At 42.7% G+C, this 26,621-nt stretch overlaps 1 protein-coding gene across 4 annotated transcripts in view; it reads left to right on the top strand.

The window, feature by feature from the left end:
* The window catches only part of stard7 (StAR related lipid transfer domain containing 7), a 38,260-nt gene extending 14,330 nt beyond the window's left edge, over window positions 1-23,930 (top strand). For 2 of the 4 annotated variants that reach the window (XM_069917658.1, XM_069917657.1), the window contains exons 5-9: window positions 219-329; window positions 1,311-1,393; window positions 18,014-18,113; window positions 21,745-21,829; window positions 23,257-23,930. In XM_069917658.1, the coding sequence (XP_069773759.1) occupies window positions 219-329; window positions 1,311-1,393; window positions 18,014-18,113; window positions 21,745-21,829; window positions 23,257-23,432 (555 nt within the window). In that variant the 3' untranslated portion in view covers window positions 23,433-23,930. The remainder of the gene's footprint in view (window positions 1-218; window positions 330-1,310; window positions 1,394-18,013; window positions 18,114-21,744; window positions 21,830-23,256) is intronic. The other 2 variants (XM_069917659.1, XM_069917660.1) reach the window with 2 other exon arrangements.
* The last annotated feature ends 2,691 nt before the right edge of the window (window positions 23,931-26,621 follow it).

Raw genomic sequence — 26,621 nt, 5'->3', positions numbered from 1 at the left:
CATGCCACCTGCCATATCTATCAGACACTGTATGCACCAGTTCTGACCCCAATCCATGCCTCCGTGCTCACACCCACTCGGAGCCCTGCTTGACCCTGGCCAGGCCTTCGAAGCCCTGGGCTTCAGAGATGTTCCCGGAGATGATGCTCCTGTGGTCGATTGATGTGGAATTAAAAACCCTCTTCTGCCATGTTGTCTAACGGAGTCTCTCCATGCAGCTGGACACGGAGTACAGGAAGAAGTGGGATGAGCTGGTTATTAAGCTGGAAGTTGTCGAACGGGATGAGATCTCTGGGTCCGAGGTTGTTCACTGGGTCACACATTTCCCGGTAAGTAAGGCCGTAATTTCTATTGGGTCAAAGGTGTGCATTTGGTGCTCAGATTGCTGATGGTTTGGACTGGAGGCAAAGGCTTAAATATTCAGTATCCCTGGGGGAGGGACCCTTTTGCTTATCTTTCTCTGGCTATGCCAGGCAATTCCTGCTGATAGCAAATTTTTGCCTTAAGGCAGACTAAAGGAAATTTCATGTAATACCATGACTTCTGTTCTATTTCTTTTTTTTTTAAACTGTTGACTTCTGTTCTATTTCAATGACAATCTATTAAATGTGAATTGGGCACTTGTGCAGTTCTCACTTGGATAACCCACTGCTCAGATGTGAACTGAACCAGAGCTGCTTCCAAATGACTGCATATCATGGTCAGACACAAGCACCCGTTACGCAAGTTGTCCAACCGGAGATATTCATTATGGTTCAAAAATAGGCTAAGAATCAGCATTGATTGTCATGTCATTGTTTTGCAGAAGTATCACCATGCAAATATTGATAAAAGCCACCTTACAAAAATAAAAAATAGTGTGCGACATGTCAAAGTGGAACGGTGTCTTTGATTCATTGATCAATTGGGAATCTAATGGCTGAGGGGAAGAAGCCGTCCTTGTGTCTTCAGGCTCCTGTATCTATGACAGACAATGGTAGCAGAGTGGAGAGGGCATTGCCTGGGTGGTGGGGGTCCTTGAGGAAAGAGGCTGCTTTCTTAAGACCCCGCCTCATGCAGATGTCCTCGATGGAGTGAAGTTTGGTGTCTCATTCCCGGGTTGTCGCTGCTCTCAACCAGGCAGCATTTCAGATTCCACCATACTCTGTTCTTGTGTTTCTCCAGGTCTCCCTGACAGCACTGAAGTCATCTGGTGGAAAGACTTTGGTCTGATTTTTGTTATTCCTGGGAGAGCATGTGATTGAAAGTGTAGAGAAGATGTGTGTGGTGGTGATAAGCTGACTGTTTCAATATTTATCTCACATCTCCAGTACCCCATGTACTCGAGGGATTACCTCTACATCCGACGCTATCACGTGGACCAAAACAACAATATGATGGTGCTGTTGTCGAGGTGAGAGCTTGTGGCCTTCACTCCCTACATGTTCCTCGCTGGACTTGACCTTCTCTGGGGTGAAACACTAAAGTCTACAGATGCTATGATTGTAGTAAAAACACAAAGTGCTGGAGGAGCTCAGCCAATCTCGCAGCGTCTGTAAGAGGGAAAGACCTATTACCTATATTCTTCAAGGAATAAGCAATGAACAGGAAGGCATCAGAATAAAGACTGAAGACTGGCCGGGGAGGAATCCAGATCAACAAGAGGTGTTAATTGGATATGATAGAGGAAAGGTGAGAAATGATTTTGGCTTCGTGAAAGGAGACAGAGGGAAAAGCGAAGAGAAAGAGAGCTGGGGGGAAAAGTAACGGGTGGGGAGAAGGGAGAGGTTGGCAGTAGAGTCCATGGACAGACATGTCAGCAAGGAAACGGGACAGGGAATTGAAATGGGCGGCCACTGGGAGATCCACGTTATTGCAGCGGACAGAGCCGAGGTGCTCAACAAAGCGATCTCCCAGTCTGAGTCTAGTCTCTCCGATGTAGACGAAGGGCTCAGGCCCGAAACATCAGTAATGTATCTTTACCTCCTCTTGACACTGCGAGACTGGCGGAATTCCTCTGGCATTTTTGTCTTTGACGTCCTGTGGGATTTGCTGCTGATGGAGTCGTACAACTGTTAATAACATTTCTGACCGTTTGAGGCTATTCAGCCAATTGCATGTGTATGTTGGATAAAGAAAGAGCTGGCCAGTTTGTCCAGTACTGAGTGCTTGGCCCTATGGGTCACTGTTTTCAAGTATACATCCAGGTGCTGTTTATATGTGGTGAGGGTTTCTGACTCTGACCCCCTAAGGCAGTGCAATCCGAGCCCCATCAGCCTCCGAAATGTCTTCTCCTCCAAGCCTCCTACTGGTGAAATCCTGTGCTAAGGGAATACTTCTCTCTTGTATAGACCTTTTTCCTTCAGCCATCCCTCTTCCAACAACCCCAGGAGATCCAAAACAATTTCACCAAATCACTTCGAGAGGTCCATTCCGTGGAAAGTATCAGGTCTGCAAGCAAGCTCCCTTCCTTTCTTGAATTTTTTTTAAATTTTTCACACTATGAACCATATTAACCAAAATACACACAAACATTTCCCTCTTGAATATACAGTGTCATTTTCTCCCCTTTTCCCCCCTTCCCTCCCTCCCTCCCACCCCCCTCCCTCCCTACCCATTAAACGTTCAACATATACAATACAATAAAACCATTAAACAATGTCAACACACAATGAAAATAAACAAGAAGATTGTGTCATCTACTTTTACACACTGGGTCAGTTCATTTCGTCTTCTCTTTCTATCATTTTAGGGGGTGGAGGTCCGCGGTGGGCCCTCTCTGTTGTTCCATGTACGGTTCCCAAATTTGTTCGAATACTGTGACTTTATTTTTTAAATTATATGTTATTTTTTCCAATGGAATACATTTATTCATTTATTTTATTTTTTTTTTAAAATTTTTTATTTTTCACACCATAAATCACAATAGTCATGATATACACTTTTTCTTTTCCACACATTTACAGTGACTTTTTCTCCCTCCCCCCTCCCTCCTCCCAAGCCACCCCCCCCACCCCCCCCCCTCTCATCCATTTTAGGTATACAATTAGGTTGCATTAATTCAGTCAGACAATGTTGTCATTCATCAAAAATACACCAGAAATTCTACTGAGTCCATTCTTTTCTTTTCTTCTCCTTCCATCAACTTAGGTAATGTTTGTTCCCGGTAGGTTTTCGCTATTGTATTTAATGTAAGGCTCCCATACTTGTTCGAATATTTCAATATTATTTCTTAAACTATATGTTATTTTTTCTAATGGAATACATTTATTCATTTCTATATACCATTGTTGTATTTTCAAATTATCTTCCAATTTCCAGGTTGACATAATACATTTTTTTGCTACGGCTAGGGCTATCTTGACAAATCTTTTTTGTGCATCTTCCAAGTCAATTCCAAATTCTTTATTTTTTATGTTACTTAGGAGAAAGATCTCTGGATTCTTTGGTATATTGTTTTCTGTTATTTTATTTTATATCTGATTTAGATCATCCCAAAATTTTTCTACTCTCTCACATGTCCAGATTGCATGAATTGTTGTTCCCCTTTCTTTTTTACATCGAAAATATCTATCAGATACTGTTGGGTCCCATTTATTTAACTTTTGCGGTGTAATGTATAGTCTGTGTAACCAATTATATTGTATCATACGCAGCCTCGTATTTATTGTATTTCTCATCGTTCCAGAACATAATTTCTCCCATGTTTCCTTTTTTATCTTTATATTTAAATCTTGTTCCCATTTTTGTTTAGTTTTACCATTTGTTTCCTCATTCTCCTTTTCTTGCAGTTTGATATACATATTTGTTATAAATCTTTTGATTAACATTGTATCTGTAATCACATATTCAAGGTTACTTCCCTCTGGTAAACTCAAATTGCTTCCTAATTTATCTTTCAAGTAGGATCTCAGTTGGTAATATGCCAGCGCTGTATCTCCAGTTATATTGTACTTATCTCTCATTTGTTCAAAGGATAAGAATCTACTTCCTGAAAAACAATTTTCTATTCTTTTAATCCCTTTTTTTTCCCATTTTCTAAAGGAAAGGTTGTCTATTGTAAAAGGGAGTAGCTTATTTTGCGTCAATATTAGTTTTGGTATTTGATAATTTATTTTATTTCTTTCTACATGAATCTTCTTCCATATATTGAGGAGGTGGTGTAATACTGGAGAAGTTCTATGTTGTACCAATTTTTCGTCCCATTTATATAATATGTGTTCAGGTGTCTTTTCCCCTATTTTATCTAATTCTAGTCTCGTCCAGTCTGGTTTTTCCCTTGTTTGATAAAAATCTGATAGGTACCTTAATTGTGCGGCTCTATAATAATTTTTGAAGTTTGGCAATTGTAGGCCTCCTTGTTTATACCATTTTGTTAATTTATCTAGTGCTATCCTCGGTTTCCCCCCTCTCCATAAAAATCTCCTTATTATTTTCTTTAACTCTTTGAAGAATTTTTCTGTCAGTTGTATTGGCAATGCCTGAAATAAGTATAGTATCCTTGGAAAAATGTTCATTTTAATACAGTTTATCCTTCCTATCAGTGTTAGTGGTAGCTCTTTCCAATGCTCTAAATCGTCCTGTAATTTTTTCATTAGTGGATTGTAATTGAGTTTATATAATTGGCCTAGATTTTTGTTTATTTGCACACCTAGGTATCTTATTGCCTGCATTTGCCATCTGAATGGGGATTCCTCCTTAAATTTTGAGAAATTCGCGTTATTCATAGGCATTGCTTCACTTTTATTTACGTTTATCTTGTATCCCGACACTTCTCCATATTCCTTCAATTTCTTATATAGTTCTTTTATTGATAGTTCTGGTTCTGTTAAGTACACTATCACATCATCCGCAAATAGACTGATTTTATACTCCCTGTCTTTTATTTTTATTCCTTTTATATTATTATCTATTCTTATCGATTCTGCTAGTGGTTCTATAGCTAGCGCAAACAATAATGGTGATAGTGGGCATCCCTGCCGCGTTGACCTGCTTAAGTTAAATTGCTTTGATACATGTCCATTTACTGTCACTTTCGCTAACGGTCCCTCATATAATGCTTTAATCCAATTAATATACTTCTCCGGTAAACTGAATTTTTGCAATACTTTGAACAAATAATTCCATTCTACTCTGTCGAAGGCCTTCTCTGCGTCTAAAGCAACTGCTACTGCAGGTGCTTTATTTCCTTCTACTGCATGAATTAAGTTAATAAATTTACAAATATTGTCTGTTGTGCGTCTTTTTTTGATAAATCCAGTTTGGTCTAAATTTACCATTTTCGGTACCTGTTCTGCTAATCTGTTTGCTAATAGTTTAGCTATTATCTTATAATCTGTGTTTAGCAGAGATATTGGTCTATATGACGCTGGTGAGAGTGGATCTTTCCCTTGTTTTAGTATCACTGTAATTATTGCTGTTTTACATGAATCTGGTAAGTTTTGTGTCTCATCAATCTGGTTGATTACATCCAGGAGGGGCGGTATTATTAGATCTTTAAATGTTTTGTAGAATTCTGTTGGGAGTCCATCCTCTCCTGGTGTTTTATTATTTGGTAAATTTTTTATTATCTCTTGTATTTCTACTGTTCCAAATGGTTCTGTTAATTTATTTTGTTCCTCTATTTGTAGTTTTGGTAGTTCAATTTTAGTCAAAAATTCATCTATTTTCCCTTCTTTCCCTTCGTTTTCAGTTCGGTATAATTGTTCATAGAATTCTCTGAAGTTTTCCTTAATTTCTTTTGGATTATATGTAATTTGTTTGTCTTTTTTCCTTGTTGCCAATACCATTTTCTTAGTTTGCTCTGTCTTAAGCTGCCATGCTAAGATTTTGTGTGTTTTTTCACCTAGTTCATAATATTTCTGTTTTGTCTTCATTATGTTCTTCTCCACCTTATATGTTTGTAATGTTTCATATTTTATTTTTTTATCCGCCAATTCTCTTCTTTTGGTTGTATCTTCCTTTATTGCTAATTTTTTTTCTATGTTTATTATTTCCCTTTCCAACTGCTCTGTTTCCTGATTCTAGTCCTTCTTCATCTTGGTTGCATAACTTATTATTTGTCCTCTAATGAATGCTTTCATTGCGTCCCATAGTATAAACTTATCTTCCACTGATTCCGTATTTACTTCAAAGTACATTTTTAATTGTTTTTCAATAAATTCTCTAAAATCCTGTCTTTTAAGTAGCATGGGGTTTAATCTCCATCTATACATTCTTGGAGGGATGTCCTCTAGCTCTATTGCCAATAACAGGGGTGAGTGGTCCGATAATAGTCTAGCTTTATATTCTGTTTTCCTAACTCTCCCTTGAATGTGGGCTGATAACAGGAATAGGTCTATCCTTGAGTATGTTTTATGTCTAGTCGAGTAGTATGAGTATTCCTTTTCTTTTGGGTTTTGTTTCCTCCATATGTCCACAAGTTTCATTTCTTGCATTGATTTAATTATAAATTTGGTTACCTTGTTCTTCCTGTTAATTTTTTTCCCCGTTTTATCCATATTTGGATCCAAATTCAGATTGAAATCCCCTCCTATTAGTATGTTCCCTTGCGTATTAGCTACCTTCAAAAAGATATCTTGCATAAACTTTTGATCTTCTTCGTTAGGTGAATATATATTAAGTAGATTCCAAAGCTCCGAATATATCCGACATTTTATCATAACATATCTCCCTGCTGGATCTATTATTTCCTCTTCTATTTTAAATGGCACATTTTTGCTAATTAATATAGCCACTCCTCTTGCTTTTGAATTATACGATGCTGCTGTTACATGTCCTACCCAATCTCTCTTTAATTTCTTGTGCTCCAATTCAGTTAAGTGTGTTTCTTGGACAAATGCTATATCTATTTTTACCTTTTTCAGTAAATTTAGTAGTTTCTTCCTTTTAATTTGGTTATGTATTCCATTAATATTTAGAGTCATATAGTTCAGCGTAGCCATTTTATATTTTGTTTATCTTCTCTTTCCGTTTTTCCATCATTACCTTTCCTCCTTTTCCATTTCTGTTTTCTTATTTTCAACTCTTTACCAGACAACATTCCTACAACATCTAACATTTTCCTTATTCTCCTATTTCTATCTTCTTTATCCCCAACCTCCCCTTCCCCTCCTGAGTTGTCCTTTATCCCTTGTCGGACAACCACATCTCCCCTCTCCATTTGGATTTGCGAATCCACTCGCAAGCGTCAACTGATTTTGCAGTGACCGCTCTTTTCCCCCACCCAGCCCCCCCAGAAAAGATTTCACTTTTTATATGTCACAAAGGTCACTCTTTTAATTCCCTCCTTATTCTCTCTATTCCATTACCTTCCCTTATTAATTCTTGTCTATACTATCTATGTTTTCCTCTAATTACAGATATTTTCACGTATGCCCATTGTCTCTATTCACTCTTATACCTCTTTACCCGCATACATATCAATCGTGGTCATTTTTACCCTCATTACCCGTCTTCATCCCTCAGTCTATTTTTGTCTTTACCCACATACATATCAATCGTGATCATTTTTGCTCTCATTACCCGTCTTCATCCCTCAGTCTATTTTTGTAATTGTTCTGCAAATTTTCGTGCTTCTTCTGGATCCGAGAACAGTCTGTTTTGTTGTCCTGGAATAAATATTTTTAATACCGCAGGATGCTTCAGTGTGAATTTATATCCTTTCTTCCATAAAATCGCTTTTGCTGTATTGAACTCTTTTCTCTTCTTTAGGAGTTCAAAGCTTATATCTGGATAAATGAAGATTTTTTGCCCTTTATACTCCAGTGGTTTGTTGCCCTCTCTTACTTTTTCCATTGTCTTCTCCAGTACCTTCTCTCTTGTAGTATATCTTAGGAATTTTACTACAATAGATCTTGGTTTTTGTTGTGGTTGTGGTTTAGGGGCCAATGCTCTATGTGCCCTTTCTATTTCCATTTCTTGCTGTAGTTCTGGACATCCTAGGGCCTTAGGGATCCATTCTTTTATAAACTCCCTCATATTCTTGCCTTCTTCATCTTCCTTAAGGCCCACTATCTTTATGTTATTTCTTCTGTTATAATTTTCCATTATATCTATTTTTTGGGCTAGTAATTCTTGTGTCTCTTTAGTTTTTTTATTAGATTCCTCCAATTTCTTTTTTAAGTCTTCTATCTCCATTTCTGCTGCTATTGCCCGTTCTTCCATCTTGTCCATTTTTTTCCCCATTTCTGTTAAAGTCATATCCATTTTATTTCTTTTCTTTTCTGTGTTGTTTATTCTTTTTCTTAAATCATTGAATTCCTGTGTTTGCCATTCTTTAAATGACTCCATGTATCCTCTAACAAGAGCAAGTATATCCTTTACCTTGCCTTTCCCTTTATCTATTTCACTGTATTCTTCCTCTTCTTCTTCCTCTGGGTTGGCCATCTGTTGTTTCTTTGATGCCCTTTCCTCCTCTTCTTTCTTGTTTCCATTGTTTTCTGTGGTCTCTTCTTGCTGCAGGTGTTCTGCAGCTGTCGTTGCCGGCTGTGGAGATCGACTCCCCAGCTGGTCCCCCCTCCCGTCGGTGTGTTTTTTTTCATGCGCATCGCGCATGCGCGAGGAGTCGCGCACTTTTACTCGGCTCTGTGAGCCATTGTTGTAGTTCTTTTTCTACCGACCTGAGGTAGTGGGGTCCTCTCTCCACAGCGGGCCTCTTCGGACAGGTAAGGCCTTCACCTTTTCCCTCCGTTGTCTTCTCTTCCTCTCTTCTTTCCGTTGATTTTGATTTTTCTCCTTTTGTCTCCATCTTCTTTCCACCTTTATACTCACTTTTCTTTAACTTGTATTTCTGTGCCTTTGTATTTTCTCTTGTTTTTCGCGACTTTTCTGGAGAGGGCTGGAGTTCACCGTCCGGCCACTACTCCATCACGTGACTCCCCCATTTATTCATTTCCATGTACCATTGCTGTACTCTCAGGCTCTCTTCTGATTTCCAGGTTGACATTATACATTTTTTTGCTACAGGTAAGGCTATCATATTAAATCTTTTTTGCGCTTCATCCAATTTGAGGCCTAATTCTTTACTACTTATATTACTTAGAAGAAAGATCTCTGGAGTTTTTGGTATGTTGCTTTTAGTGATTTTATTTAATACCTGATTTAGATCTTTCCAAAACTTTTCCACTTTCTCACATGCCCAAATTGCATGTACTGTTGTTCCCATTTCCTTCTTACAGTGAAAACATCTATCTGATACTGTTGGATCCCATTTATTTAACTTTTGGGGCATGATATATAGCCTGTGTAATCAATTATATTGTATCATGCGTAACTTCATGTTTATTGTATTTCTCATAGTTCCGGAGCATAGTTTTTCCCATTTTTCATTTTTTCTTTTTTTAGATTTTGTTCCCCCTTTTGGATTTACAGCTTGTTTCCTCGTTCTCTTTCTCTTGCAGTTTGATGTACATGTTTGTTATAAATCTTTTAATTATCATTGTGTCTGTAATCACATATTCCAAATTGCTTCCTTCTGGTAACCTCAGTCTGCTTCCCAATTTGTCCTTCAAGTAGATTTTCAGTTGGTGGTATGCAAACATTGTATCGTGAGTTATACCATATTTGTACTTCGTTTGTTCAAAAGATAATAAATTATTTCCCAAAAAAACAATTTTCTATTCTTTTGATCCCTTTTCTCTCCCATTCTCTAAAGGAAAGGTTATCTATTGTGAAAGGGATTGGTTGATTTTGCGTCAATAACAATTTTGGTAGTTGGTAATTTGTTTTTTTTCCTTTCTACGTGAATCTTCTTCCAAATGTTAAGCAGATGGTGCAGTACAGGTGAACTTCTATGTTGCACCAGTTTTTCATCCCACTTATAAAGTATATGTTTTGGTACCTTCTCCCCTCTTTTATCTAGCTCTATCCTGGTCTAATCTGTTTTTTCCCTTGTTTGATAAAAATCTGATAGATATCTTAATTGTGCTGCTCTATAATAATTTTTAAAGTTTGGTAGCTGTAAGCCCTCTTGTTTGTACCATTCTGTTAATTTATCCAGCATGATGCTGAACAAAGCCATGAAAGACCTCAACAATGAAGACGCTGTTTACATCCGGTACCGCACGGATGGCAGTCTCTTCAATCTGAGGCGCCTGCAAGCTCACACCAAGACACAAGAGAAACTTGTCCGTGAACTACTCTTTGCAGACGATGCCGCTTTAGTTGCCCATTCAGAGCCAGCTCTTCAGCGCTTGACGTCCTGCTTTGCGGAAACTGCCAAAATGTTTGGCCTGGAAGTCAGCCTGAAGAAAACTGAGGTCCTCCATCAGCCAGCTCCCCACCATGACTACCAGCCCCCCCACATCTCCATTGGGCACACAAAACTCAAAACGGTCAACCAGTTTACCTATCTCGGCTGCACCATTTCATCAGATGCAAGGATCGACAATGAGATAGACAACAGACTTGCCAAAGCAAATAGCGCCTTTGGAAGACTACACAAAAGAGTCTGGAAAAACAACCAACTGAAAAACCTCACAAAGATAAGCGTTTACAGAGCTGTTGTCATACCCACACTCCTGTTCGGCTCCGAATCATGGGTCCTCTACCGGCATCACCTACGGCTCCTAGAACGCTTCCACCAGAGTTGTCTCCGCTCCATCCTCAACATCCATTGGAGCGCTTTCATCCCTAACGTCGAAGTACTTGAGATGGCAGAGGTCGACAGCATCGAGTCCACGCTGCTGAAGATCCAGCTGCGCTGGGTGGGTCACGTCTCCAGAATGGAGGACCATCGCCTTCCCAAGATCGTGTTATATGGCGAGCTCTCCACTAGCCACTGTGACAGAGGTGCACCAAAGAAAAGGTACAAGGACTGCCTAAAGAAATCTCTTGGTGCCTGCCACATTGACCACCGCCAGTGGGCTGATATCACCTCAAACCGTGCATCTTGGCGCCTCACAGTTTGGCGGGCAGCAACCTCCTTTGAAGAAGACCGCAGAGCCCACCTCACTGACAAAAGGCAAAGGAGGAAAAACCCAACACCCAACCAAAACCAACCAATTTTCCCCTGCAGCCGCTGCAACCATGTCTGCCTGTCCCGCATCGGACTTGTCAGCCACAAACAAGCCTGCAGCTGACGTGGACTTTTTACCCCCTCCATAAATCTTCGTCCGCGAAGCCAAGCCAAAGAAAATCCTCGGTTACCCCCTTTTCCATAAGAATTTCCTTATTATTTTCTTTAGCTCAATTAAGAATTTCTCTGTTAAGGGAATTGGTAACGATTGAAATAGGTATTGTATCCTTGGGAAGATATTCATTTTAATGCAATTTACCCTTCCTATCAGTGTTAGTGGTAAATCTTTCCAATGTTCTAAGTCATCTCATAATTTCTTCATTAATGGCTGATAATTTAATTTGTGTAGATGGCCTAGATTATTGTCTACTTAGGTATCGGATTGCTTGTATTTGCCATTAAATGGTGATTTTTTTTCTTAAACTTTGTGAATTCTGCATTGTTCATTGGCATCGCTTCACTATTATTTGCGTTGATCTTGTACCCCGATATTTCTCCATATTCCTTCAATTTCTTATGTAATTCTTTTATTGATAATTCTGGTTCTGTTAAGAATACTATGACATCATCTACAAATAGACTGATTTTATATTCTTTCTTTTATTTTTATCCCTTTTATTTTCTGTTCTTATCAGTTCTGCCAAGGGTTCTATAGCTTAAGTGAAGAGTGAGGGAGATAGTGGACATCCCTGCCTAGTTGACCTGCTTAATTTAAATTGGTTTGATATATATCCATTTACTGTCACCTTCGCCAATGGTCATTTATATAATGCTTTAATCCAATTAATATATTTCTCTGGTAGGTTGAACCTCTGTAGTACTTTGAATAAATAATTCCATTCTACTCTGTCAAAGGCTTTCTCTGCATCTAAAGCAGCCACCACTGTTGGCATCTTATTTCCTTGTACTGCATGGATTAAGTTAATGAACTTACAGATATTGTCTGTTGTTCGTCTTTTCTTAATAAATCCAGTTTGATCTAGTTTTACTATTTTTGGTACACAGTTGGCCAATCTGTTTGCTAATAGTTTAGCTATTTTATAATCTGAGTTAAGTAGAGATATTGGTCTATACGATACTGGTGTTGGTGGATCTTTCCCTGTCTTTGGTATTTCTGTAATTATTGCTGTTTTACACGAATCTGGCATGTTTTGTGTTTCTTCAATCTGGTTTGTTACTTCCAAGAGAGGAGGAATTAATTTAATAAGTCTTTAAATGTTTTATAGAATTCTATTGGTAGTCCTCCTCTTCAGACATTTTATTGTTCTGTAGCTTTTTTAATATATCCTCTATTTCCTCTATTTCAAATGATTTTATCAATTTGTTTTGCTCCTCTTCTTGCAATTTCAGTAGTTCAATTTTAGCTAAAAACTCATCTATTTTGTTTTCTTTCCCTTCGTTCATATTTGGTATAATTGCTCGTAGAATTCCTTGAAGTTTTCATTGATCTCTGTTGGGTTATATGTAATTTGTTTGTCCTTTTTCCTTGATGCCAATACAATTCTTTTAGCTTGTTCTGTTTTAAGCTGCCAAGCTAGTATTTTGTGTTATTTTTTTTTCTCCTAGCATAATACTTCTGCTTTATTTTCATTGTTCTTCTCCACCTTATACATTGGTAGTGTTTTGTATTTTATTTTTTTGTCCGCCAATTCTCTTTTTTTTTGTTGTATCTTCTCTTGTTGCTAGTTCTTTTTATGTACTTACTATTTCCCTTTCCAGCTGTTCTATTTCCCAATTGTAGTCCTCCTTCCTCTTAGTTACATAACTTATTATCTGCCCTCTGATGAAGGCTTTCATTGCATCCCATAATATAAATGTATCTTTCACTGCTTCCGTATTTATTTCAAAGTACATTTTAAATTGGCACTCGATGAATTCTCTAAAATCCTGTCTTGTAAGTAGCATGGAGTTTAATCTCCATCTATATGTTCTTGGTGGGATGTCCTCCTATTCTATTGTTAATAACAGGGGTGAATGATCAGATAACAATCTAGCTTTATATTCCATTTTCCTAACTCTCCCTTGGATATGGGTTGACAACAGGAACAGGTCAATACTTGAGTATGTTTATGTCTACTCAAATAATGAGTATTCCTTCTCCTTTGGGTGTTGTCTCCTCCATATATCCAAAAGTTGCATTTCCTGCATTGATTTAACCATAAAATTGGCTACTTTGTTCTTTCTGCTAGTCTTTTGTCTAGTTTTATCCATCTTTGAGTCCAAATTAAGGTTAAAGTCCCCTTCTATCAATATATTCCCCTGCGTATCTACAATCTTCAAAAAGATATCTTGCATAAACTTTTGATCCTCTTCATTAGGTGCATATATATTGACCAAATTCCAGAATTCTGAATATATCTGACATTTTAACATTACGTATCTCCCTGCTGGATCTATTATTTCCTCCTCTATTTTGATTGGTACATTTTTATTGATTAATATAGCTACTCTTCTGGCTTTTGAATTATATGATGGTGCCATTACCTGCCCCACCCAGTCTCTCCTTAATTTATTATGTTCCACTTCAGTTATATGCATTTCCTGCACAAATGCTATATAAATTTTTTCTTTTTTCGGTAAATTTAGTAGCCTCTTGCTTTTGATTTGGTTATGTATTCTGTTAATATTTATAGTCGTATAATTCAACATGGCCATTTCATACTTTGTTTACATCTCATTTCCGCTTCCTCACCACCACCTTTCCCACTTTCCCCATTTCCATTTCTCAGTTTGTTTTGAACGCACTGTATGACAACACTTCTAAAACATAAAATATTTCAACCATTCCCACATCTAAAATTCCCTTAACCCCAAGTGTTTCCCCCCCCCCCCCACCGAGTCGCCCCTTGTCCTTGCTGGGCAACCACAACTCCCCTCTCCATTTGGACTGTGAACCCGTTTGCAAGTGTCAACTGATTTCAGTGTCTGTTATTCTCTCCCACCCAACCCCCTCCAGAAAAGGTCTTTTAATGCTTTCATTTGTTCTTGAAAATTTTTTAAAATCTATATACTGTCCATACATTTTACCTCCTATTCAATCTCTGTGCAGAGCTTGGTGTTCTCCTCCTTCTTCTGTGTCTGCTCTTGGGTTTGTGTCTTCTACTTCTCTTCCTTATATCTGTGTCTCTTCTGACTTTCTTGTTGAGCTGCTTGTCTCAGTTTGTTGGGTATATTTTTTTCTTGATGTTGGACCTCTTCTGGGTTGGTTATCTGTTGTCTCTAGTTTCCTTTTTCATTCTCACCCCTCCCGTTCCCGTTGTTTTCTTTATCTTCCAGCTGGGAGCCCTGCTGTTGGGTCTCTCTCAGCTGTTCGTGCTGTGGAGTTTCACTCCACAGCTGGTCCCCCCCTCCCGTCGGTGTAAGCAAGCTCCCTTCCTGACCACATCTTCCTAACTCTCCTCCCAGTGCAATCATATCTCTCCTGGAATGTGGTGGCCAGAACTGTACGCAAGCTTAAGCCGAGGCCCTACGAGTGTTCAGCAAGTCTCTTGCCCAATTAACCTACAGCCCAGTACTTTTTGAATGGTGGGAGGAAGCCCACACAGACACGAACTCCTTACAGACACTGCTGGATTCTAATCTCTGTCCCTGGCATTGCATTAACCACGCAATTTCAGTCCAACTTCATTCTCGTATCCTCAGCCTTGGCTTCTAGAACTCTTTCCCCAACCACTTATTTAACCTCTTTTTGATGGCTGTACATTCCATGGTCGCTCTGTCCTTCCATGCCACTCGTGGTCCCACCCCATCCATTTGTTGCACCTTCCTCTGCCATGTGGCATCTCTCCAAATGCATTGCAGCGTGCCCCTGAGTTACAGCAGTCGGGTAATGGACATTCACCCTTACAGAATTCAACAATCACAATCAAAAACAAATCAGAATTGCAGAATAAAAATGCAAGAAACAAAAAATGCAAAAGAAACACTAAATTTGTCAGTTTTTGTCAAGGGTTTGTGATTTTAAAAATAATGATCAGTCAATTTTCAGGAAAGCATCCCATCCACAGGACGGGGATGTACCTACCGTATCTCACATATCTCTGTTTGTTGTCTGTCCACCCTAATGTCCCAACTGGCTTCAGCCTAAAGCTTACCTTCTCATCGTTACCAATATGGACAATGATTCTACAGTAAAACCCCAGTATCTGGCATCTATGAGGATTGGTAGATGCCGGGTAATTTGCTAGTTGCTTGTGTTGTGCGGTTGGCGAACTAACCACTAGAGGGGGCCAGTTTTAAATTTTTGTATTTTTTAAATTTAAATTTAGACATGCAAAACGATAACAGGCCACTCTGGTCCACGAGTCCGTGCCGCCCAATTATCCTACAACCCCTGGGTCATTTTGGAGGGTGGGAGAAAACCAGAGCCCCCTCAGAAGAAACCCACACAGAGAGAAGGTACAAATGCCTTTCAGACAGCGTCGGATTTGAACCCCGGTCCTGATCACTGGCGCTATATTTTTTACCTATTTATTTTCTGTGATTTTTAGGCTGCAAAGTTGCTTGAATTCCAGATAGCTGGGATTTTGCTGTATAATTTAAAATTTAGATAGGCAGAATGGTAATTGGCCGACGAGCTTGTGCCCAAATACCTCAATTAACCCACAACCCTTTAAGCTTTGAAAGATGGGAGGAAATCCATGGGGACATAGGGAGAACATACAAACTCCTTACAGACAGCGCCAGATTATAACCCAGGTTGGTTGTGCTGTAATAGCGTCCTGCTAACCACTACATTAACTAAGCTGCCCAAGTTTAGAGATGAACAGCATGGAAACAGACTAACTTGTCCACGAGGCCAAGGTACTGGTCCCATTTGCCTGGGTTTGGCTACATGGTCAGAACGATGGAGCAGCTCTGGCCCACAATAGCGGCAGGTTACTGTGCTCAGCAGGAAAGTAGCTGTACCTGGTATCATACAGGTGCTACGTGAAAGTGGCTGATCGGTGCTGAGGCAGTGGTGACGCAGCCAGAATTAAAGGATCTGGTTGGATCCCAGTCTCAGTTGCCACCCATCAGCTGAATCAGATTGGTCCTTGGGTGATTGAAGCACACTTGAACTGTGGCGGAAGTGAGTCGGGCCTTTCCCTCGCAGCACCAACCTCCAATTCTGTCTGTCTGTGTGGAATTCACAAGTACTCCCAATGGGCTTTATCAGGCACTTGGGTTTCCTCCATATCCAAGTGCTTGTGGGTTGGTAGGTTAACTAGCCATTATAAATTCAAGATTCTTTTATTGTCATGTAATAAAACAGAAAATACAGGTACACAATCCTTTATCCAGACATCTAAAATACGGAAAGCTCCAAAAACCGACATGCGGGGCGCGAGTCGGGTGGGCGGGGCGCGAGTCGGGTGGGCGGGGCGCGAGTCGGGTGGGCGGGGCGCGAGTCGGGTGGGCGGGGCGCGAGTCGGGTGGGCGGGGCGCGAGTCGGGTGGGCGGGGCGCGAGTCGGGTGGGCGGGGCGCGAGTCGGGTGGGCGGGGCGCGAGTCGGGTGGGCGGGGCGCGAGTCGGGTGGGCGGGGCGCGAGTCGGGTGGGCGGGGCGCGAGTCGGGTGGGCGGGGCGCGAGTCGGGTGGGCGGGGCGCGAGTCGGGTGGGCGGGGCGCGAGTCGGGTGGGCGGGGCGCGAGTCGGGTGGGCGGGGCGCGAGTCGGGTGGGCGGGGCGCGAGTCGGGTGGGCGGGGCGCGAGTCGGGTGGGCGGGGCGCGAGTCGGGTGGGCGGGGCGCGAGTCGGGTGGGCGGTGGGGGGGGGAGTTGGCAGCACAATTCGGGTGGGTTTAAATCTGGCTTTCCAAAATCTGTAAAAATCCGAAATTCGGAACCCATTGTACCCCAAGGGTTCCGGATAAAAGATTGTGTACCTGTATGATATTACACAAAATTTCCTAGTGTACTGCAGACAAAGATTTGCCATTGGGAGAAACATCTGGCATGATCAGCGCCCTCTCGCATCTTGGTTCCAATACCTGGTATCCCTTCAGCCAATCTCCAGCTGTCTGTAGCCTGGTGCATGTCCTTTGACCACAATAACCAGTGGCCTGTTTTGGGTTCCTCGCCTTGAGTCACCAATAGCCCGCTGCCTGTGTGTTCTTTAGCCACAGAGTCCACCGCTGTGGTCACCGACCTGTGGATCATCCCCTCTGCTTTTCAAACGGGGGATGGTCTCCCCGTTGACTAGTGCCCTGCGCCAGTCCTCTGCTTTCTTGGAGAATGCAACTCTTCGTGGCTGCTGCCGTATATCGATGCCACTATCAGGGGTGTGGTGGTTAGCGAAACACCTTTACAGCGCCAGCGATCAGGACCCCGGGTTCTAATCCCGTGAGTAGTCCTCCCCATGTATGGGTTGGTTTTCCCCAGGGATTCTCGTTTCTTCCCACCCTTCAAAAATGTTCCGTGGTAGGGGGTGGGCATAGTTCAATTGGGAGGCATGGACTCGTAGGCCGAAATGGCCCTATTACTGTGCTGTATGTCTAAATTTAAAACAAAATGTAAAATTTAAATCTTGGGCCCAGACCCCACGGTCGCAGAATTTTCTCTAGTGTGCAGGTAGAATTTGGGGGAAAATTGTTAGGGATGTGGGGAGAATAGAAATGGGATCAGGGTCAGACTTTTACAGCACAGAAACAGGCCCTTTGGCCCACCCGCTCCATGCCGATCAAGGTGTTTATGCAAGCTCGATGTATTTGCCTGTGTTGACTCAGAGACATCTGCCTTGATTCACGTAAACAACGATGAGGTTAGTGTAAGTGAGATCTGGCGCTTGGCGTACATGGTGGGTTGAAGGGTTGTTTCGGTACTTTATGACACTGAATACTGGCTGTGGGCTTCATCAGCTTTATCCTTTTATCTCCAATCCATTGTTATCTGATGTGATTCAACCTTGGACCCTTGGTATCCAGTATTGGAAACAGAAGAAATGGAGCTTTGGGCAGTTGGGGACATGGGCAGGGATAATCAGAAAAGGGCAGTGTGTACCGGTCAAATCACCTTCTTTAATATCTCACCCATTTTGGGCAGGGCGGTGGATCATCCAGATGTGCCAGAGCATCCCAACTGTGTACGGGTTACATCCTATGAGTCCCAGATGGTGATCAAGCCACACCAATCATTTGATGAGGTAAGGTTGACCAATGTAGATGTATTTCATGGTCCAGTAGTGTAAAGGTTCCACGAGTTCAGGCAGAAGTGAGTTGGGTGGGGGGGGTGGGGTGTGGTGATTTTGTTGAATCAGACTTCCACAATCTTAAGTTGATATAAACAAACTTAAGGCTGGAAACTGAATGCTCTTGGATCAGGGGAAGAAATAAAACCATTCGCAACTTCCAGTATCCCAATCAAAATTAAAGTTGGCAGAACTTCAAATAGGCGCAAGTTTCTAATGTGACTACCGTTCTCAGCGAGTTTTCAGATATTTTTTGGACACAAGAATACATTTTAAAAATGTTTTGCTCTTTCTTTTAAAAAGGGCATAGCAAGAAACAAGGGTAGGATGGAATCCTTAAAGGTGATCAGGTTATTTGTGATGGGCATTAAAATGCTCATTTTCTCAGCACGACAGATGCATTTTGTCCAAAAAACTGAGATAAGTGTCGGGGTGATGTCGAGGGCGACAGTCTGCAATGAGATGGCTTCATTGACCACCTTGGCTCTGTCCGCCGCCCACTTCAATTCCTCTCCCCCTCCTCTTGCCGACATGCCACACTGAGACCTCCTGTAAATTTGAGGATCCACACCTCTGGCGCCCTCCATCTAACATCAACTTCTTTGGTTCCTTCCCCTCGTTCCCCCCCTCCCCCCCACTTCATTTCCCCCTTTCCCTATACAGGTGCTCTTCTGCTTACGATAGGGTTACATTCCGATAAACCCATGCTAAGTGGAAAAGTCAGTAAAGAATATCTAGCCTACTGAACATCCTAACCTACCTACCATAGCCTATAGCTGGACAAATTTATCCAAAACAAAGCCTTTTTTGTATTTAAATATTGAATTATTCCACACTGGGAAAAAAATGATTTTTAATCATAAAATATAGTGCCAGCCAAACCATTCATCAGCTGTTGTGCGATAAACAATAACGAGCCACACCAACACCACTGTCGTAACCTCAAAATCGTAAGGAGAGGAGCACCTGTATCTCCTCCAGCTCTGTCTCTCTCACTTTCCCTATCCCTCTGTCTCTCCCCCTGCCCTTTCTTCCCTCCTCTCCCCACCTATTTGTTCAGGTGCCTGGCTGCTTTTTGCTCACACGTTAAGGAAGAGCTCAGGTCCGAAACGTTGAGTTTCTCTGGAGCTGTTGTGTATTAAGCCTGCAATGCGCCTATGGGTTAAGATCGTGACTTGCCTGGCACCAAGCAGCAGATGTTGCAATGGAGATAGATTTCTGAGGCTGCGGTCTGAGAAGGCTGCTGTGGAATTTATGACAGCCGGTGATCTGGGAGAGGTCCAGCAGTCAAAACTGCTTGCTGCTTTTGTCTGAAGTTGTTGCACTGGTGAAAATCCCAGTACTAACCCTCTAGATCGGTGGTTCCCAACAGTTTTCAGTCTACGGCCCACTTGGCTTCTGGCCTGACAAGCAGTGGCCCACTAGTGGCAATGACTGGGCAATATTTTCAGGTCAAAGACAGCTCTGTAAGAAACACATCTTTATTGAATTTAAAGTATTTTAACATTTTTTACAAAAAAAACTGCAAAACAAAATACACAGCATAAATGTAGGGGTGCATCACTTAATGTGCACGATACTTTCTGTGAAATAGGACATTATGCGATTTGGATGTTGTGTGAACACCATATATACTGCCCATATCCTTCTGAACTTGCACTAAATCACTGTATGTACAATATCATACACTACAGCTGTATGTACAATAAATAATTTCTATAAACTAGAAATACGCTACGTCCTGTTTTCAGATCGGGATTTCTGAGCTGTTTAAATCTTGTAGGACTACGGAAGTGTATGAGGTTGGACGTTTCCTGAATGGATGCGCACCAATCAAAATCAAAGCTCGAGCCACTTTGAGACCCCTGTTCCTGGAATTTCTTCACCAGTTTCCACATCCTTGTGTCTGTTGGAGATTATGCGCACCTGAGGCCTGCCTCCACTGCAATGTGGTTTCGCGCCCTTGTCTATCGCCACCCCACCCAGGAGGTCCGAGACGTGCCCTCAGACCCACCCTGACCTCAGTGGGCTGGGAAGTCTCTGTGGCCCACATGGTAGCATGCTGTGACCCTTCAGTGGTTGGGAACCCACTGCAGCGGACAGACGGAATGCGCACTGGTCCTTGGGTGTTTGGTGAGAAGCCAGGAATTTGAGACTGAGGCAACATGATCAGCCATTGCATGGTGGAGCGAGCTCGAAGGCTGAGTGGCCTACTCCTGCATCCATTTTCTATATTTCTGTGACGGGTCATCTGCCTGTCCACAGGCCCTGCTTGTACAGTCAAACCCCTAGCATCCGGCACCCATGGAGATTGTGAAATTTCCGGTTGTTTGGGATTGCATAATAGGTGAACTAACAGTGAGATGTGCCAATTTTAAACTTCTGTAGTTTTTACCTATTTATTTTCTGCCATTTTTCTTTTGGCCAGTTTTCTTTTGGCCAGTTGCTTAAATTCCAGATAACAGGGGTTTTACTGTACTTTGGAAGCAGGGAGAGCAAATGCACTTGCACACTTGTATCTGTTGGCTTTGCAGCTCCCAGATGCGTCTGTCATTGGGTTCCTGATGTCTGTGCGTCTCCCTCAGATTTTTCCTGTGCATTCTGCCTCCAGTGCTGTGGCTCTGACTTTGGAGCACTCTTGTGTCTCAGAGCTGCCCTGGTTTGCTTCCCCTGCCATAATGTGATTGAGAGTTGCGTTGAGGCCCAGTAACTTTGTGAGAAAATTGGATCTACTCTTTTTCAGGCTCTACTTTCCAACTCTTCCTGGAGACACCTCCCCATCAGTCCATATGGAAGCTTTGTCCTTGCTGCTCCTTTTCATCCCTTGGCCCCTCTGGCTGATTCCAATAATGGGGTCCAAGGTGGGTCATGGTCACGTAACTGTCACTTCTGAGCTTCAATGCGTGCCCTGCAGGATGGGTATATTTGGACAAACCTCCTGATGAGGAGTGAACTGTCCGGTTGCATTAATGACTGGATGTGACAGAACTGTAGAGTTTTGACGGGATCTTTTGGTTATGGGAGAATTGTCTATGCACACTGCTTCTGCTCTTTAATGTGTCCGTGATCCAGTTCATGTGGCTTCTTGTCTTGTGTACAGCTGCTGCTCACTGCTTTTGTTCACCTATCTTGGTGGGGTTGGGAGGGAATGAGTGTGCTTGGCCACAAGGTAGAGGTTTGTGAGAGTTGATCCTGTTGCTACCAATAGCCCAGAGGATTTTGGAGATTGGAACTGCATGCTCTGTTCTAATCTACCCTCATACATTGAAACAAGGTCTCAACATGAAAGCAAGAGCTCTCCAGGACCTTTTTTTGGCCAGTTGCTTGAATTCTGGATACCAGGGGTTCAACTGTAAATGTGACCTGCTCTCATTGAGAACTTGGTTGGCATGGGGGTGATTGGGGCAAAGGATCTGTTTTTATGCTATATAACTATGACTCTACAGCTGGGAAGGACTGAGGTTCCTGGGGAAGCAGCTGATTATGTGGAGAACCACTCCCAGTAAGAGCTAGTTCTGCTGACCTCCAGGGAGCGTTTAATGCAAGCATCCACATACACAATTGCTCTTCTATTTTTGTCTTGCAGAACGGCTTTGACTATCTCTTAATGTACAGCGATGATCCACAGACAGTCTTCCCTCGTTACTGTGTCAGTTGGATGATGTCCAGCGGTAAGATAGGAAATGGTCTGGATTCCCAGGAGAGGCCAAGAGCTGGGTGGGAGTCAGGGTTCTGGGGAGTGGAGTAACAGGAGCTGAACAGGGCTTGGGGTGATAGGAGCAAGGGGTGGAGGCCAAGGTTGATGACCTTGAATCTTCAAATCCACCAAGAGTCTACCACAATCCATCTAGAGAGATTGAATTTAAGTGCAGGGAAGTTCTGTTGCAACTCTACAAGGTGCAGTTCTGGTCTCCTTACTTGAGGCTTTGGAGGCAGTGCAGAGGAGGTTCACCAGAGATAATCATCTTGGACTGTTCTCGCTGGAATTCAAAAGAATGAGAGGGGATCTTATAGAAGCCTATAAAATTATGAAAGGCATGATAGATAAGATAGACGTAGATAAGTTGTTTCCACTGGTGAGGGAGACCAGAACTGAGGAACGTAGCCTCAGGTTAGAGCAGAGATGAGGAGGAACTGCTCTTCCTAGAGGGCAGTGAATCTGTGGAATTCGTGGGTGATTGAAGCAGTGGAGGTGACCTCAGTAAATATATTTAAGAGAAGATTGGATAGATTTTTACATAGTTGGGGAATTAAGGGATAAGAGGAAAAGGCAGGTCAGTGGAGATAAGCCTATCATCAGATCAGATATGATCTCATTGAATGGCAGAGCAGGCTCGACAGGCCAAATGGCCGTCACCTGCTCCTATTGCTTATGTTATCGCTTGACATTGCTTACATGGCACGGTAAGGGGAAGCGGGAATCTTCCCTGCGTGCCTTTGCACCTACTGGTGGACCTTGGCAGGTCAAGGAGCTTCAGTAGGGGGTGGGGGAGGGGAAGGAACAATTAGTGTTTCAGGTTGGAAGCATTGTTCCTTCACAGATGCTGCTTAGTTCTTCCAGCAATTTTTAAAGCCCTTTAACTGTCAGGGTCTTTCTTAAATTTTTAAAATTTTAGACAGAGTACGGTAACATGCCATTTTGGCCCATGAGCTCCAATTTACACCCCATTAACCTACAGCCTGGGATGTTTCAAATGGTAGGAGGAAACTGGAGACCCCAGGGAAAACCCAGACAGACACAGGGAGAACGTACAAACTCGTTACAGACCGTGTGGGACTCGAACCCCAGTCCCGATCGCTGGCGCTGTAAAGGTGTTGTGCGAACTGCTACACCAATTGTGCACCCCTAATTCCTTCAATTTGTCTCTCAGTTGAAAATGAAGCGTTGCCCTGTCTGCCGGGCTACTGCTCTTTCTAAACAATGCTAGGGGGTTATTTTCCATCCCCTGGTGCTCCAAGGTAATAGGTCAGAGTGTGGCACCACTGACCCTCCTGCACTCCTTGTGTGCACTTGGGAGCATCACCACAGACGTCACGGGAGCAGGAACCCACGACTCCCGTGATGAGGTGCCGTGACTGATCTCTGCTTCTCCTCCAGGCATGCCCGACTTCCTGGAAAAACTCCACCTGGCTGCTGTCCGAGCGAGGAACATGGAGCTGAAAGTCAAAGATTACATCGGTGTGCGGTGCCCGGAGAGCATCGAGGCTAAACAGATGCAGCACTCGGAGCGCAAAGAGAGTGGCTGCAGCTCGCAGCACATAGACTATGCATAGCTCCACAGACCTGACCACGGTTGGGGGTGGGGGGAAAGAGCCAATGAGGTGCTGTGAACCCGAGCCAACATCTTTTCTGAGGAAGACAGTGAGCCACTTCAAAATCTGACTGCTTTCGATCGCCAAAGCACAGCGTCAGTGTGACGAGGGCCTGAGATTTTCCCGTCTGTGGCTGTGAACCTGGACCTGTTTCAAAATGATGCACACTAACAGCCGTTGCTTCTGATATAGAAGGTTAGCCAACAGGCGTTGGTTGGGGTATGGTCAGATCCTGCTTACTTGAAGTGTTTTGGTTAAGTCCATAACTTGAACAATTTGGGGTTTTTGGGTGGGATGCAGTATTGAGGGGGGGAGGGGGTCGTCTCGTGCTATCATGCTGTTTGTCCTTGCTCATCTTTTTTAAAAACGGATTTGTACAAGATGCCATTGAACTTCATTGGAAACTTCCAGTTCATGTATTAGGTGAAGAATTTTCAAATAAAAGACTTTGTAATTGTCTCTCCTCTGGAGATGGGCATGGTGTTCGGCAATGTGCGTGATCTGCTGCTGTGAGTGGAAAGACCAGTTCGATGGGTCCCAAGAGCAGTGAGTGTGAATGCAGGTCGGTTAAACAGTGATCTTTATTTTCCACTTGTAGGGAAGTCGTAATCGGGATTCGACACAGGCGCACGCAAACGCACAGGGTGAGGCACTCACTCACGCAGGTGGAGACGCAGATGGGTGTGCATGCACGCGTACACAGGTGCACGGAGGCACAGGTGCAAGCGCCCACTTGTTTCGGGTTGTGACCCTGGATCTCTGGTGGTGAATGACTGGTTTGGAAGCATTTCTATCCTAGCAGAAGAGAGTGCACTACCACAGGTTGTCCCAAATCCTCTGCATCTTTCCAATGTGACCATTCCTTCTCTGACTTAACTCCACTGACCTGCCTTTTCCCCATATCCCTTAATTCCCCAACTCTAAAAATTTATCCAACCTTTCCTTAAATATATTTACTGAGGTCGCCTCCACTACTTCAATGAGCAGTGAATTCCACAAATTCACCACCCAGTTCCTCCTTATCTGTGCTCTAAGTTGAGGCTATGTCACCAGTTCTGATCTCCCTCACCAGTGAAAACTTATCTGTCTTTCATAATTTTATCAGCTTCTATATGATTCCCTCTCATAGGCTGTTCACACAAAAGAGTATGCTCTCCCCGGGGAGTATTGGCCTGCATTAACTCACACTATTTGGGAAGTGGAGCAGAGCGACCACAGGATCAGCCATGTAACTGAAAGGTGAATGAGTTCAAGTATCATCTCTTTCTATTCCTTTTAATAGCAGGAAATGATCCTTGCCTGGAATTCTTTATGTAGAAGGTTGTGGAGGTTGGATCATTGGTGATATTTAAAGAAAATATTGATAAATGTTTGAAAGACATTTTATTCTCCACGCATTCTTATCAATTATCCCCCAGATTCTACCAGCTGCTCTCTCACTAGGGACAATGTACAGAGGCCAATGTATCTACCAATTTGCACAAACCTAAGGGATGCGGGAGGAAATCCGAGCACCCGAGAAATACCCACCTGGTATTTGTGCAAACACTCTGGGCTGAATTCAACATAGGTTTCTGGAGCTGTGCTACTTAAAGCTCAATCCCAGCCCTTGCCCCAACATTCAGTAATTGGGAGGGGGCAGTCTGCTGCCTTGCTGACCGGCAAAGAGTTCTCCCAAACAGTTCAGTTTGTTTCAGCACAGACAGATTTCAATCTTAATTCCCATAAGTATCAAACTTCCTATCAGAGGTGGAGGCCCTCATGGGCCGAAGAGCCTGTTTCTATGCTCTCAAACCTCAACTGTCCCAAACTCCTTTGTGACAGTGAAGGTTAAATGCTTGTCCTGCACATTTACATCTCCCATACATGTGACATACTGCAGTTTAGTGTTGCAAAGGTTCTGGAGAGAATGGTCATATCAATTCACCTGGAGGTAGGTTTACAGTACAAAGTCTGAACACATCAGAATAGTAATTGAGTCTCCATTTGGTCTTTTTTGATTGTTCATCCTGCCCCACATTCTGCAAAATATGTATCTAGTATCCTTGGAAAATGCTCTCTGCATGTGGCTGCACCAGATGATCAGGCAATACGAACCAAATCCTCACCACTCATTCTGGTTGGAAAAATGCAACTTGCCACCTCTGGTTCCTTTGCCAGCCATCTTAAATATGCCTTTCAGGCATCCACTCAGATCAAACCGCTCAATAATTCAGCACACAAAACCCAGAATCATGTTCCATGAGACTTCTGCCCTCCTTAGTTGTACAATTACAATGCAACTCAAAATGAACCACACCATGGAACTAAATTGACACTGTATTTGAAGTGTCAGTTGATGAAGGAGACAAAGATGATGTGGTCAAATAATAATCATGGCTTTTATTAGCAGAAACTCAAGGTACAATAATGAAAGTCAATAGGTGCATATACAGTTATACCCAAGGGGAGTGTCCTTAACAGTAGAGATAATGCACAGCCAATGTTAGTACAGCAAGGCTCGCCAGAGGGGAGACAGGCAGCTTGGCAGAAATTCACCAGTCTCCCCCTGGCACAACAAGGGTTAAAATCAAAAGGACAGCTGCTAGGAAAGACTGAAGCAAGTGATACATGGATACCATGTTTGGCTTTGAGATACTCCAAAAGCCAAAATACACCAGTATCTCACAAATAATCGAAATATAATGAGATGTTTTATGAATATGTCAGCCTATCAGGTTGTTTACGAATTTTGGTGCTTTGTCTCAAAACAGGTGGCTCCTTTGCGACCTTGGGAACTGGTACAGGTCTGTCATGTGGGAAGGACTGACTTCTAGACCTGCTCCAGAATCGCCAGCGTGAGGCACTGGAGCCTCAAAATAGCCATCTGAAAGATGACTAGGGATCACAGGTTCGGGGGGTGAGTCCAACCTCTCAGGCTCCCTCTGAATAGGGGTATGAGGAAGGGGCAAACCAGGCGAGGCCAGATCTCTTAGGGGTACAGTGTCAGTACTTCCGTCTGGGAATTTAACATGAGTGTAGTTGGGGTTAGTATACAGTAGCTGAACTGGTTGGACGAGGGGGTCTGTTTTACATACCCGAGCATGGCTCTTCAGCAGCACGGTTCAGGCTCAGATAAAACAAGCTGGCCAGTCCATCACAGTTCCTGAT

Source organism: Narcine bancroftii, chromosome 2, assembly GCF_036971445.1.
Source record: "Narcine bancroftii isolate sNarBan1 chromosome 2, sNarBan1.hap1, whole genome shotgun sequence".
Lineage (NCBI taxonomy): Eukaryota > Metazoa > Chordata > Chondrichthyes > Torpediniformes > Narcinidae > Narcine > Narcine bancroftii.
The sequence above is the reverse complement of the archived record's forward strand: the minus strand, read 5'-3'. Positions and strand labels throughout refer to the sequence as shown.